Source organism: Rhizopus delemar, genomic scaffold, assembly GCF_000149305.1.
Source record: "Rhizopus delemar RA 99-880 supercont3.7 genomic scaffold, whole genome shotgun sequence".
In the NCBI taxonomy this organism is placed as follows: Eukaryota; Fungi; Mucoromycota; class Mucoromycetes; order Mucorales; family Rhizopodaceae; genus Rhizopus; species Rhizopus delemar.
This window is the reverse complement of record NW_027137833.1, coordinates 1,465,436-1,480,827: the sequence shown is the minus strand read 5'-3', so window position 1 is coordinate 1,480,827 and position 15,392 is coordinate 1,465,436. Positions and strand designations below refer to the sequence as shown.

Below are 15,392 nucleotides of genomic sequence, written 5' to 3'. Positions count from 1 at the left end.
TTGTAATTAATTAAATTATAACGTTCATAAGTTTTATATTATCATCTTCTAATTTGGCCATAGTTCTTTCGAAAATATAATGTCTCTAATTCTGCCTCTAGAGCCTTGATTTGGGCGTGTTTAATTTCAAGGTCTTTATTCAGTCGATCACGATCTGAAAAAAGCCTAGATTCTAATTGTCGAAAGCGCGATTCTTCTTTTTTGATTTGATCAGCAAATATTTTTCTAAGCAACTCCTCTTTCTCTTTGTACTTCGGATCTTTGTTCCTAACTGGTCTACAAAGATGTGAGAAGTGATAACAGCGACAGCTAGTTCACTCACTTTGGTTCGCCAAATGGGCGAGTCAACATCTCTCTTGAACGATAATTTTCGTAATGAACAGAACTAGCTGTTTCAATCAAATCGGACAAATGAGAACGGATCAACAACTGACGTAGTTTTCCAAAGTCGCAGTGATCTTCATTTTCGACTTCAGCCACACCCCAATGATACGCACGGCCTTTGACTATGCGACCGTCTGGAGTTGTAACATCTTGTATGGAGCCAATAAGAGAGAATGGCATAGCAGTCATGATGTCCTTGTTCGTTTGCGTCGTTTGTTCATCCTCACTTTCCACGGGACACGTATAGACCTTGATATGATTTGCATCCAAATCAGCTCTTATCCTTTCCTTAAAAGTGATCAAATCGTGTGGTGTTAAAGTATCTGCTTTGGCAATCACAGGTATCAAATTAACTCGAGAACTAAGACGCTTCATGGTTTCGATATCGAGCTGCTTTAGACTAAAATGGATGTTAGTATGAGGCGGATAGATATATTGCGTTCATTTCACCTGCAACCTGTTGGCAGAATGAAATACAAACAGACATGGACACGCATATCGTTTATTTCTTTTCTGTCAGGCTGTTGTTCTTGACGCATATAATTTTCATGTTGATTGTCAATGTAGTCCAGGACAGGAACCCAACTATTATAACTATTGATATAATCACCAAATCCTGGAGTATCGACAATCCTTAAATTCACACGGAATCTTTGTTCTTCGATTTCTAAAGCAGAGAATATAAATAAAAAAACGAAGAGGAAGGAAGCGCATACCAATTTTTGTAACTTCAATTTCTACTGCTTTATCCAGTTGCTTGGAGTGCCTTTTGTTTTGATCTTTTGGTTCTTTCACAATCGTCGTCAATAATGTATTGATAAAAGTGGTTTTACCGGTGCCAGACTCGCCACATACCATCATATTAAAGTTTATCCCTTTATCAAGTATGATTTTGTATCGTTGATTAGGTAAAGAGGATATACCAGCGCTCAAGGAAGAAGCAGATGACATATTATTGTTTAGAGAGAAAAAATGAATACAAACGTGATACAAAAAAACCAAATTGAAAAAAAAAAAAAAAAAAAAGATTTGTGTATAAAAATTAACAATGAAGCTATTGGATGGGTATCAGGTAAAAAAAAGAGCGGTGGCTTTTGCTACATCATACAGCATACTTTGGAAAGATATTATTTACGATCATCCTATAAGAAAGAGGGATTTAATAACTAAAGCATTATTGATGAAAGCAGGCAAATTAACCCTTTAAAATGAAAATACAAGTGCTAATTTCTGTAGCATAATATCAAGAAACTATAAAGTACGCCATGGAAAAGAGAATATCTGTTTTGGGAAACAATACTATTATTTTTTTGTGGATTGAGTAAAAAGATAGCATGTCATCTTTCTATATGATAAGTATATGCTTATTTTTTTCTCTTCTTCTTTTTTGTCTTTACATATCTTATGAGTAAAAAGAGATAACAATGTTACTTAGATGAAGATTATTGTTACAATAGCAGCAAGTGTTGTACGAATGGTATCTATATTTTTATGGTAATCTTGACTGTTTTTGTAGATTGTTGTGGTAAATGCTTTGGGTGAGTAAAATATATAGAAAGTACCATTCTACGTATGTAACATATCATTCGATATTGGGAATAGAAACTCAATTCTAATATTCTTGTTTCTTTTACAATATACAGCCACTCACCCTATTGTTGGTATGATCAGTTTTAGTGTCAGTTTGACGTTGAGTCCCATGATACTTGTTTCCTTCATTTCGATTGATTTCTTTAGCAGACACAGGTACAGACATAGTCAAATCAATTACGAATAGTCCTTTCATTGTTTGTCATAATCACCAGATTATTGGCAATATATCATTTAACTTATAATCACTATTGTCTTCTTATCCATCGTATCAAGTGTAACCCTGTTTTTATTAACTGTTAAAATCTATAAAAGTGTACTGCATCATGTTGCCTAGTGAAATCAGAAAGGACAGGTAAGAAGCTGAGAATTAATTATGTTTATGCTAAACTTTACACTATCCTTGTTATTTTAAGCTTATTTTTATTCTTTAGATTTATATTTAAATAATATATAATTATAAACATGCTTCTGTTTACTGAATCAAGTTAATTAGGATGTGAAATCCGTTCTGCCCCGTGTTGTATAGATCATCACACTATATTTTCTTATTGTACTTGTACCAATTTCTTTTTTTTAAGAATGCTGTACCTGACATTCTTTAAAGGAAATTTCGTTTTTGTAACTCCATTTGTACAAAATAACTAGAGTCAAAAGGAAGAGAGTGCAAGAGACTATGACTTTATAATATCATACAATGCACGTGTTAAAAAGCAGTAAAAGAAATTTATAAATTCAGTCATGCCATAAAGTTATGCAATCATTTATTTATGGTCTAAAATGAGAAAACTTTTGTTAGCTGATTGTCCCAAGAATACAGACCGCACTCTTTCCAAGAAACATGGCATTCAATGTCTCGATATGAATCGAAAGTTGCAAATGCCGGCTATTATTAAAGATCCCTTGTCTTTCCTTTACATTTACTGACCACTCTCAAACCACGTTCCTTTCAATTTACTTCTTCTTGATTTTCCCGCTGGCTCACCCTATGTCTTCTTCTTTTTGAGCTCGATCGCCTTCATCATCAAAAATTGCCTCCTTCACATCCACTCTCTCCCGGAAAATGGCTATTGAATTAGTTGTCTCAGAACTCACACTAGTGTCTATGACACGCCTTTCTCTCCGTATTCTTTCCTTTTTTTTTTTTTTTTTTTTTTTTTTTTTTTTTTTTTTTTTTTTATTCTTGATCTCAAAGAATGATTTCTAATTCTCTTATACTCCTTTCTGATCTGGCTTGGGTGATCAAGGTGTATTTAAGACGCCGCGCACTCACTTGAATATTTTTTTTTTTGTAAATAAAAATTAATGTTTAATAGTTTATATACTGTAGATCGTCACACACACACACACATGCAGATACAGTACTCCTTATATTATTTCATTCCCAGCTTTTTTGTTTCTTTCTTTCTTTATTATGTCTACTATTGCTTTTCAGTGTGAACTTGAGCCCTACTTGGGACGCTTGGGTACTATACCAGAAGGTTAGAAAACTATACACCAAATACTGAATATAAAGATATAGACTCATTTTAAGGCAATATTAGATAAACCCTCTTTTGTAAAGGAAGTTTATGCAGTTGATGATATAGAAATACTTCGTCAATTGATTATTAAAAAAGAAAGAGAAAGACAAACCATCTCTAATGACCTTGATGTGGCAGCTCGTATTGGACTTGTCATATCAGAAACAAATGAAGCTATTCAACTCAAAGTAATAATAGCAGTAATACAGAATGAAAATAAAGAAAACTTATAGCAAAAAAATAAAAAAAAAAGTTAGAGCAATTGGAAAGGGAGAATAAAATGTTTCATGAAGAATTAAGAATGAGAGGACAGTACAAGAAGGAAAATGAATTTGGTGAAGGAGGAGAAGAGTGCATGTTTTTACAACAAGAACTCGATCAAGCTAGAAGAGAAATATTAAAGTTTAGAAAAGAAATGGATGGTCTCTCTGCTCAATTAAATGATATGGCCTCAGAAATGGTACATAAACAAAAACCAAATATGTCTAAACTATGATGTTTACTTCTCTATAGGTTGATTCTCGTTCAAAAGTGAGCATCTATGCAAAAAGATTAGCTGAAGTAGAACAAAAGTTGACTACAACAAGAGATGTGAATACCAAATTACAGTCTTTACTAGATAAAACATTGACCTCACAAAAGCAATCCAGTTCAAATACTTCACAGTTAGTTAAAAACATTCAGTTGGACTTAGAGAGGGTAAAACACTATTGTATATACAAAAAGTGATGTTAAAGAATGTTGTTATTTTAGGTTATTAATGAAAATGAGCAATTAAGAGTTCGTATAGCTGAATTAGAAGGACAGCAAATAGAAAATGAAGAAAAAATAGTTGCCATGGTGATTCAGGCACAAGAATATGCATCAAGATTAGAACAAGCTCAAAATACGATTCACAGTCTAAGTGAATCAAAGCAACTAGAAGACGAACTATCCGATTTCAATAGTGGACTAAGTGATAATTCATCTTTTTCTTTCCAAGAAGGTGCAAAAGAAACAGAAATAACTAAAGTAAAATATAAAAAATGGTGTTTATAATTTACACAAGATTTTTTTATAGGGTCCTGTATTTTCAGCAGAATTTAGACAAGAAATGCAAAAAGAAATAGAGCGAAACTTAAATCTAAGGAACGAAATAAGACATCGTATTATTACTGCCGATAATAAAGACAGAAAGAAGTTTATAGTAGAAGGATTGAAATACTTAGTACCAGAGAAAGACAATACCTCTTTATCTGCCAGTACTAGTAATTCAGCTATATTATCTACAGTCATGAAAAGAGATATCCATCAGGTTATACATGAAGAAATCCAACAACAACAACAACAGCAGCACCAGCAGCACCAGCAACCTAAAGCGCCTCTACTGAGCCCCGCTAGTTTTTTGACTGGATTTAGTGGATTTAGCTCGGATGGAATGAATATAGGAGGCAATTTTATTACAAGAGGAATATCTTCACGTACCTTTTCTAGTCTAGGAAGCAATAGAAGTAGTGAGCCCAGCATATCCACTCGATTCTTTCAAAGATTGACTTCTAGACTAGAGGACTATGAAAAGAAAATTGCATAATAAATAACACCTGCTTTTTTTTTTTTTTTTTGATCGCGGTTTAGTATCATTTTTTTAAAGCTACTGCTTTTTCATTTTTTTTCTCTTGTACAAAATGATGACATCTCCCGGAGCAGAGGTTGACTCTGACTCCTCTGATGATGAATGGGTTATTACTTCTCTAAATAGCAAATCTCTAGCAGCGAAGAAACAAACGCAGCAAAAACCAGCCAAGCCAAAAGCATTGATCAAAAAGGAGTTTGCTTATCTTCAAACCAATTCCTCTTCTTCTTCTTTATCAAGCATTACTTTATCAACAGCTGCTAATTATTCCTCAAGTTCACCATTACCTGAGATGAATTCACCTTCAATAACATCAGCCACAGTTCCTTTACAATATCTATCACAAGAGAAGCTTCAAGAAATATGTAAAAATATGGATGCAAGTACACTCGTTAGTCAACTTGTACACGTATACAAAAGCGCAGAAATATTCATAAAGATTAGAGAAATAGAGACAGATTCGTTGTCTTTGGAAATGAGATTAAGAGAACACTTGGAAAGCTGCAGTGATCCTTGTACTTTTATTGTTGTAAGGACCTTTTTATTTTGTACATATTGGATGAAATTTTTGTATTGACTTATTTATTAGGACTGTTTGGAAGCCTTGTCTATCCATTTTTCGGATAATGCAAAGATAAGAGAGTTAACACCCAAGTTTCGACGACTCCTGACTGAGGTGCTCTGTAAAGGTCTATCTTATTTCCTAAATATACCAGCAGAAGAAAGAAAAATAGACAAAGAACCCGACTTGATCTCATTTGATGATAGTGCAATTGTTTCTTCTTCTGTCATCAAAGAAAAGGAAGAGAAAGAAGAAGCAAAAGATTTGATTTCATTTGATGATAATGAATTCTTGGTGGTATTAAGTGATACAGAAGAAGAAGATTATGAAGATAGTAGCTCAGATGATGACTCAATTCCTATCATTACGATTGAACCTATTATTAACAAGTATACTGTCTCACGCACTCACCAAGATAAGTTAATTGCTCTGATTGAAACCATTCCTTCTCCAATTGTTATCTATTACGCAATGGACACGTTCAAATTAGGTCAAATAATTGCTTTTGGATGCGAGCGCGAAGAGGAAGGGGTAAAACTAATAAAAAGATTATTAAAGTATGGATACTACAGCGAAGCAACGAACTGTATCAAGAAGTTGGACTTATTCTCTCAATTTCCTATCCCATCTATTGCAACCGAGATGTTTACTGCAAGTCAAGGCATGATGCTACCCACACTTGTAACCAACAAGCCCAACTTACAGCGAGAACTATTGGACTTTATTGATAAACAATTGCGTTTCAACTTTGCTGGCCCACTGGAGGTTGTGCCTTCCGATAAATTACAGGGTGTAGATACGGATGGAGTACAGCAGCTATCAAGGCTAAAGGAGAGGAAATTTCAAAAGGATCTTGTGACATGCGGTGTCAAGATTGCACAAGAGATGAAAATCAGTCTTAATGAATATTATTTCATTAATCTCTCTCAACGTTATGCTTGCTTACGCTGGATTCTTGCCCAACGCGCCCTTCAACAGATGGAGGATCAAGAGTTGTCGATTAAAAAGAGCTCCAATTACAATGGTTTGATTGATCTTTTATGCGAAAATGACTCTGCCTTGGCCAGATTAGCCATCAAGGAACTAGTTGATATGGGTGACACGGTAGCCCCTGCCTTTTTTGCTACCAACTACAAGGAAGAATCCTTTTTTTGCAAGTACAACTCGCTCCCGTTCAACGAGCGGTTGGTAAGCATTGTGAAAGGAGAACAGATGTCACGCCATTGGACTTCCTTAGGTCCCAAAAGACCAAGCAACCCCAACAAACTGCCTTACTATGAATTGCCTTCTAACGCACGTTGGTTATTTGTCAATTCTGAAAAATCTTTGATACTTATGAAGGATATCTTGTCTCAATCGAATGTATGTGGTATTGATACTGAATGGGTACCTGCTTTTGCTACATTAGGAAACCCAGTCAAGACGGCCTTGATGCAAATCGCTTCTGATATTGGTGGATATATCTTTTTGTTAGATCTCAAGACACTTTTGTCGTCAGAAAACAAGATGTTGTATAAACTTGTTGAAAAAATCCTCCAGTTTTTGTTTGAGGATGAAGAAATATTGAAAATTGGTAAATTAGAATACAATTCACTACATATCTTTATTCATTGTGTGAGTAGCATTTGATTTTACGGGCGATTTCCAATTGTTATACCAATCAATACCTTCATCAAAGAGTTGGAATGTAGCTAAACTGTTGGATCTCAAATCACTCACTTCACCTCCTAAACCGAATGCAGAGAACGGGCAACCGATCACAGGTGGTTTAGCAGGCGTAGTGTCAACTTATCTTGGATGCACTTTAAATAAAAGGCAACAGATCAGTAACTGGGAAAAGAGACCATTGACTGAGGAGCAAGCTATTTATGCAGGTATTCTTTATTTTTTTACTTCAATTAATAAACTCACATTTCTTTTGGCTACAAATATAGCCTGTGATGCTTACTGCTTATTACAAATATATGATTGTCTCTGTAAATTGAACCATCCTTTTCTAAAAAAATCGTCCAATGCAAGAAATAAGCACCAAATAAAGCATAATAATACCAGTGTGAATAATAACAACAACAACAATAATATCAATCTACTTATTTAAATAAAAAAAAATATATATATATCAAGTAAGATACAGGAACACTACCCGAGTTTGCTTGTGTCACATGTACTGCATGTATTTGTGCCCCTTTTTTTCTTGTTCTTTTCCTATTTTTCTTCTTCTTCTTCTTCTTTGACTTATTAACTTTGTATGTCTACTTATAAAAAGATTGTAAGTCCTTATTTATATAATTATAATAATAAAAGGATTCGAGTTTTTATAAATTATATAGCGAGAAAGAATCACACAATCGAAATGGATAAAAGTATACATCTTTATTGCTTGCCTTCAAGGGATAATCATCATTGCACTCCAAGCGACAATAGCTTACTATAACACAAGTCAACTTAACAAAGGATTAGAATCAAAAGCAATAAAGACATATGATTTGGACAGTGATGAAACAGTAGATATTACCTTTGCCATTGACAGACTAAAACGTATAAAATGGGAAAATATCGCATTTATTGGCTTCCAATGTTGGTTTGTTGCTATGTCTTTCGATGCTGTAAAGTAATTTCTCCTTTATCCTTTTCTTTCTTTCTCCTTAGATTACTCTCCTGACAGTATGATTCTTAGGCAGTGTATCAGAATACAGCGGAAGTGATTTCTTTGGCCGTCATCAATTTTGTATGTGCTATATTTGGAGCATTGGAAGTGATAGATGGGAAAAGATGGTTAAGGATATTAACAGATATCAAATACAAACACAAAATCCCACTAGACATTACTGCTATTCAAATAGCTTATAAAATAGAAATCGTGCTGTCAACCTGTGTCGCTTTATTTGCTATTGGATTCGCTTATTTATCTTATGCAGTAGTAAAGGAATTTGGATGGAAGACTTATAAGAAAATTGGTGCTGATATTTCAATACAACGTAAATTACTCTTTTTTTTTTTCTCGGAAAAAAAAAAAGGAACTAATGCAGAACTAAAATAGGAATGTATAGGACATCACAGTTCTTTGTATTGGCATTAAAAATTGATATTTTCATTGAATTCTTGGTTTCTGTATTTTACTTGATTCAATTTGCATTAAAGCAAGGATTCAAATCTTGGCTAATGTTTGTATTTGTAATCATCACTATCCTCATGCTACCTATGCTTTATTTTGGGCGATATGCTGTAAGTTTTGCTCTGTTTGTGAGATGATAAAACTAATGCTCAACAGGTCGCGAGTGAAAATTTATACCAAATGATGCTCTTTATTATTTTTCAGATTTGTATTGTATTTCAACTTGTTTTAATCGCAATAGAAGCTATGCGACCAGAGGATCATTGGTATATTTGGATATGCTTTGGTAAGTGGCACGATAAGTAGGAAAGTCCCTTTTATTAATCAAAAGTATTAGTTATACTTGGTATGATATTAGCTCTAGTAAGTTTCCGAAGTTTTTGCAAGATCTTCTTTTTTCCTTAATGCATTTTTGTAGACCACGTCAGTTCTTGGATTTGTTTGTATGACGAACTTTGGTAAGGGATTAAAACCTTACATTCAAAGAGGAGAAAATAAAGAGAAAGTGGATGTACCAAAAAAGAATAGCATTGATGAACCATGGACAATAGATGAAGATTAATTTCTTGAAGAGTAATAAAATGCTTTCATCTTTTCTTCTTCTCTCTTTTAGAGTGCTAAAGAGAGAAATACCTTGTAGTAATGACCTTGTTTATCACAGTTATATATTTTGATAGGAAGGGGAATAGTTTGTCTTTTTCTTCTCGTCTATGTAAACTGCTTTATATGTATATTCAACTGTAGTTTCGACACGTCTCCTTTGGATATACAGTAATTGTTCTCATTAGCTTACCTTTTTTCTATATCACATCCATACTTGTAATAATGAAGATGTGTTGTACTTATACAAGACGGCTTTTTGTTTTACATGAATTTATCTTGAAAATATATTAAATACATCAATGATAAAATTAAGGCTTTGTATCAATATAAAAATTTCAAGATTATGTCACTAACAAGTCAAAAGGCTCTACCTTCTTTCTCTCTCTCATATTTCACTCGTCTTCGTCTCATTTGTACTTAAAATCATGTCACAATTACTTTCTTCAGGAGCAATTGAAGCTATTTATTTTGATGAGGTTACCAATCCACTTACAAAAGATCCTATCCTCCAATTGATTAATTTCAGAGTTGTTCTCTTGAATGGTCATGTTCGTTACAAGTAAGATACCTTATTTCTTTTGGTAAACGGTCTTACCGAGTAACTTTATTTAAATATAGAGCTATTGTATCTGACGGTATTCACTTTATTCCAGGTAAGGATAAAAGTACTATTGGTGAAAAATAATGTATTAGGTTAATAAAAACAATGTTAGGCTGGTTGTATGTATGTCTTGGTGTTTTGATTGAAAATGGTCAAATAAAAAAGAACAGCATAGTTCGCGTAAAAGAATACAGTTGCAATTTAATTTCTAACAAAAAGTAAATAAAATATGAACGCAATGTTTTCATCAGTCTCTTATGTTTTATAGATGGATGCTTATTCAGAAGGTTGATTTTTTATCTACGGACGTACAAGAAAAAGTCGGTAAACCGATTAGTATTGAACTAGGCTCTGCATCAACAATGATTACCAACGTACAGCAATGGAGATTGAAACGACGTGATCCCCCCGAATGTCAATTCCAGAGAGAGATGTGCATATTTGAATCCAAAACTTCAGCAAGCGATATTACCAGAGCAAGTATGCCACTTCCTGATCTTCCAATCACCCCTATTAAGCACCTGAATCCTTACCAACACATGTAAACATACATATATAGGTTAATCCTTATTTATATCCTCTCTTTCATACAGATGGACAATAAAAGCAAGAGCAGCCCAAAAAACATCTATTAAACAGTGGTACAACAATCGAAGTGAAGGAACTTTGTTTAGCATTAATTTCTTTGATCAAAGTGTACGTAGTTTTTTTCGCATCGCATTTATTTTTCCTTCACTTAAAGCTTATCATAGGGTGAAATTAAAGCTACTGCTTTTAATGGTCAAGTAGACCGCTTTTATCATCTGCTTGAAGAGGGCAAAGTTTATTATGTATCTCAAGCAAAAGTAGTTATAGCCAAAAAACAATTTTCTAACTTAAACAATGAATATGAATTAACGCTGAACGCTGATACACAAGTCCGAGCTGTGAGAAAATGTGTATGTCTTTATTGTTATTAATTTGCTAACGATTCAAAAAAGTGCGCCATTGATTCTGCTATTCCTCAAACAAACTTTTCCTTTGTAAAGATTATCGATCTGGAAAAGACTGAAAAAGACGAAACTGTTGGTAAAAATGAGAAATTTGTTCATTCAGCATAATGATTAAACGTTTTCTTAGATGTTATTGGAGTTGTTATTAAAGACTACGGTATTAATGAAACAGTTGCAAAAGCAACTGGAAGACCTGTAAGCCATTATTTAACTATGCATTAAAGAGAATAACCTGACTGGCTGGCAGATAAATAAAAGGAGTTTATTAATTATCGATGACACTGAACATCCTATTCAATTGACCGTATGGGGTAGCGTTGCAGAAGAATTTGATTCAAACAATACACCTATTATTGCATGCAAAGGTCTTCGTGTGAATGAGTATAATGGTAGATCTTTATCCTTACCAACTTTTGGTACTTTGACGAAAAACCCTTCTATTCCAGAAGCACATCATCTTTATCAGTGGTATAAAAAACACATTGGGCCTTTTTCAATGAGATTTATCGTTAATATTGGATAGGTTTAGTTTTAAAAAGCAGAATATCCAGCAGCTTATTAGCTTAAAGTCATTGAAAGGAGAGAAAGACAATATACCGTGGATCAACCTCGTACAGCTCTATAATGGACATTTAAACACCAGTTACACTCTAGACTATTTTATGTTTAGAGGAACTATTTCCTACATCAAGCATGACACGATCGCTTATCCTGGCTGTCCTACATGCGCAAAAAAGCTTCAGCAAAAAGAGAGCAGCTGGGAATGTGAACAGTGCAAAAAGATATTGAGTGTTCCTAATTGGAGATATGTCTTGTTTGCTGGTATAAGTGATTTCTCTGGTCAAGCATTCTTTACCATCTTTGATAATGTTGCAGTGCATATCATAGGAATGACTGCAGCTGAGCTTTTGAAAATCGCGGACCGCAGTATGGAGATCTTTCAGAAAGAGTTCACCAAGGCTTTGTTTAAAACTTATAACTTTAAAGCAAGAGCAAAGGCCGTTCAATATAATGTAAGTTGGCTAATCAAAGAGTTTATTCCCTTCTACTGATACCCATTCTTTGTAGGATCAAAGTAGAATGCAATATACAATCATGGAGGCAACCCCAGTTGATTATATCAAGGACTCACATAATTTGATTGCATCAATTGAAAAGCATATTTAATGGTGCTTTTAATTTTATATATGATTGAAACTATATCAAAGGAATAGCTACTTGCGATTTTATTCAAAATAAGGATATTGTGTAATAAAATTTACTTTTCTGTGAAACTAACGTGTTTGATGTAATTGGAGTGAATGGCTTCTAATTAAAACATAGTTTATATGGTAAACAAAAGGATAAAAATTAGATTTCTTGGGCTTTTATTTTGAATACAGAGAGTAATTTTTTTTCAAATGATTGATAACAAATAAGGATATGCAAACAATCAAAAATGTGACATCTTAAATATTCAAGAATAACTCAGTGTACTTAGGGAATGGCCATAGCTTATCAGCTACATTACGTTCCAATTTATCTGTCAATTCACGGATGACTTCCATTTTGGGCAAGACTTGGTGACAGCAAGCGTTAGCCAATTTAACAGCATCTTCTTCCTTATTGAGTTCGACCAAAAGATATTTAAGAGAAGCAGTATCCTTTTGAATAGAAGAAACAATTGGAGTCAATTCATTCAACAAGTCAATTTCAGGTAATGCTTCAACACCAATGTTTTTCATGGATGAAGCAGATTCAGCCAAGTCATGTCTGTATTGGTAAGCTGCAGGCAATACTTGTTGAATGATCATGATGATCATGGTCTGTGCTTCAATAGTAATTTCCTTGGCATATTTTTCAATCAAGATGTGGTAACGAGAGTGTAATTCAACATCAGAGAACACGCCCATATTCTTCAACATGTTTGCATTTTCCTTTCTCAGTAACTGGGCAAAGGCTTCGGGGCTCTTGGTGATATTGGGCAATCCACGCTTGGCAGCTTCTTGAACCCATTCATCCGAGTAGTTATCACCTTCAAAACGGATATTTTTGGTGAGAATTATGTACTTACGAATCACCTTCATTTGGTCTTCAGGAGAGGCAACTGGTTTATCGCCCTTCTCCTTTTTCAAATCAGCCAAGATTTCGGTCAAAGTTTTTGCGACAGCAGAGTTCAGCAAACTGACAGGGAAGGCGGGTGATTGCTTGGAGCCAACAGCTCTGAACTCGAATTTGTTGCCAGTGAAGGCAAATGGAGAAGTACGATTACGGTCTGTCAAATCACGGGCAATAGGTGGCAAACTAGCTACTTTGAGATCTAAGACGGTGCCCTTGACACGAACATTTTTAAGATCTACACCAGCAAGCTCGTGATTAACTGGACGATTCTCTTCAATTGAATTCAATACCTCAGTCAATTGAGATCCCAGGAAGACTGAAATGATACCTGGAGGTGCTTCTTGAGCACCAAGTCTATGGTCATTGGAAGCAGAAGCAACACCAGCACGAAGAAGATCACCGTGATCCAAGACAGCCTTGAGTACGGCAACCAAAAAGATTAAGAAACGATAGTTAGTTTCAGGAGTGCTTGAGGGATCCAAAAGATTATCACCAGTGTCGGTAGATAAGCTCCAGTTACAGTGTTTACCAGAACCGTTGACACCACGGAAAGGCTTTTCGTGAAAGAGAACCTTAAGCTTGTGGCGGTGAGCAACACGGTGGAATACGTCCATCGTAAGCAAGTTGTGATCAACAGCAGATAAAACATCCTCAAAAATAGGAGCAACTTCAAATTGGGCAGGAGCGACTTCGTTGTGGCGGGTCTTAATAGGAACTCCTAATTTAGCAAGTTCAAGCTCACATTCACTAATAGCAGACAAGACACGAGTAGGAATTTTTCCAAAGTAGTGATCTTCTAGTTGCTGATGACGAGGGGGAAGGCCACCGATTAAGGTACGTCCGGTAATCTTGAGATCTGGACGAAGGGTGTACAGGGCACGATCAATTAAAAAGTATTCTTGTTCAGTACCCAAAGTTGTGTAAACAAGGCCAGCCTGTTTTTCTAAAAATGGAAATTAGCATTACCCACGAATCGCGGCCTTTTTTTGTACCCTCTTCTTGTGGTGTGATTGTTTGAAGGACATCCAATGCAACTTTTTCTATAGCTTCACAGGATCTCAAAAGCACAGACTTTTCGTCCAAAGCTTCACCATTATAAGATATAAAAACAGAAGGAATGTAAAGAATTGAAGTGCCATGGGGACCCTCTTGAACAAACATTGGACTATCATTATAAGCTTTAGCAAGCAGTCTAAATTTGGATTTAATTTTACCTCTTTGTGTCCCAAACGGTGTAACCGCGGGCTTCAAAGGTAGTACGCATTCCACCGGATGGAAAAGATGAAGCGTCAGGTTCGGATTGTAACAATTGAGAACCAGAAAAGGTGTCAATAGCAGTGACCTAAAACGATTTTAGCTAAAAAAGATAGCTTGTATTATATGATCTACTTTTTTACCACTTCAGAACCATCCACAAAGGAAGATTTGAGAGTTAAGAATGAATCATGTTTTTCAGCAGTACCGTCATTTTGAGGTTGGAACCAATGGGTAAAATGAGTTGCACCGCGTTCAATAGCCCACACTTTAACAGCATGTGCAATAGCATCCGCCGTAGCTTTATCCATATTTGTTTTGCCTTTCATAATTTCAATAAATGTCTTATAGACAGGTTTTGGTAGCATTTTAGACATTTCGTTGCGCGAGAACACGTTCTTTCCAAATATTTCAGAAATAGGTAAAATTTGGCCATTCTTTGAAGGAAATTGAACATATCGAGGTGCTTTAGTAAGTGATTCAACCACAGTGTTAACACGAGCTTGATGAGCCATTTTTGTTGAGTTGAAAAGAAAAAAAGAAAAACAAAAAGGAAAGGAAAAAGAATAAAAGGAATAGTTAAAATGGAATGACTGCGTTTTTATTTGTGCATGTTCAATTGGTACAATGCTCACGGTACTAATTTGCTGTTTTAGGTTTTCATTTTGCGCAATTTTATTGATCCATTTTGCACTTTTGGCATTGCTCAAAATGCAATTTTGTACCAACTTAATTTAGGGCTCTTTATATCTCTCTGCAGGAGCTTTTAATACAAACCTTTTGCTTTTGCATACTTTAATTTTGGCTAAACTTGTTCTGACTAAAATTTTTATTTTGAGAATGTCCAAGGCAGCGTACTTGACGAACGAGGATATGAAGTGATGTATTAAGAAGAGACTGTTTCTTATAACTTAGAAAATTTGTTGAAATTTGTCCGTAGAAAAGAAGCATAGGTAGCAATTGCGCTCTACTGGAAATGATCTGATTAATTGAAGATAGTTTTTTTGATTAATGATTCCTGAGAGCGTGTGAAATCGCTTTCACTGATTTTGCACA

The 15,392-nt window shown here is 34.7% G+C and overlaps 4 protein-coding genes across 4 annotated transcripts; 2 read left to right on the top strand and 2 right to left on the bottom strand.

The window, feature by feature from the left end:
* Positions 1–41: 41 nt before the first annotated feature.
* On the bottom strand, positions 42–1,335 carry RO3G_09759 (uncharacterized protein; the record flags this gene model as incomplete). The annotated part of the gene is made up of 4 exons (XM_067664344.1): positions 42–165; positions 323–784; positions 835–1,051; positions 1,101–1,335. The coding sequence occupies 4 exons, from the start codon at positions 1,333–1,335 to the stop codon at positions 42–44; spliced, it is 1,038 nt and encodes a 345-aa protein (XP_067520445.1).
* A 2,053-nt stretch (positions 1,336–3,388) lies between these two features.
* Positions 3,389–9,348, top strand: RO3G_09758 (uncharacterized protein; the record flags this gene model as incomplete). Its single annotated transcript, XM_067664343.1, has 17 exons — positions 3,389–3,455; positions 3,519–3,685; positions 3,751–3,957; positions 4,011–4,196; positions 4,251–4,508; positions 4,558–4,990; positions 5,184–5,638; positions 5,699–6,202; positions 6,230–7,244; positions 7,294–7,545; positions 7,806–7,844; positions 8,002–8,034; positions 8,063–8,282; positions 8,722–8,896; positions 8,991–9,072; positions 9,145–9,149; positions 9,205–9,348. The coding sequence occupies 17 exons, from the start codon at positions 3,389–3,391 to the stop codon at positions 9,346–9,348; spliced, it is 4,242 nt and encodes a 1,413-aa protein (XP_067520444.1).
* Positions 9,349–9,814: 466 nt separating this feature from the next.
* RO3G_09757 (uncharacterized protein) lies at positions 9,815–12,034 on the top strand (the record flags this gene model as incomplete). Its single annotated transcript, XM_067664342.1, has 9 exons — positions 9,815–9,948; positions 10,008–10,042; positions 10,103–10,208; positions 10,259–10,531; positions 10,630–10,690; positions 10,743–10,775; positions 10,971–11,058; positions 11,207–11,450; positions 11,506–12,034. 9 exons carry the CDS (start codon positions 9,815–9,817, stop codon positions 12,032–12,034), a joined length of 1,503 nt encoding a protein of 500 aa, XP_067520443.1.
* Positions 12,035–12,430: 396 nt separating this feature from the next.
* On the bottom strand, positions 12,431–14,851 carry RO3G_09756 (uncharacterized protein; the record flags this gene model as incomplete). The annotated part of the gene is made up of 4 exons (XM_067664341.1): positions 12,431–14,025; positions 14,075–14,247; positions 14,297–14,424; positions 14,480–14,851. The coding sequence occupies 4 exons, from the start codon at positions 14,849–14,851 to the stop codon at positions 12,431–12,433; spliced, it is 2,268 nt and encodes a 755-aa protein (XP_067520442.1).
* Positions 14,852–15,392: the final 541 nt, after the last annotated feature.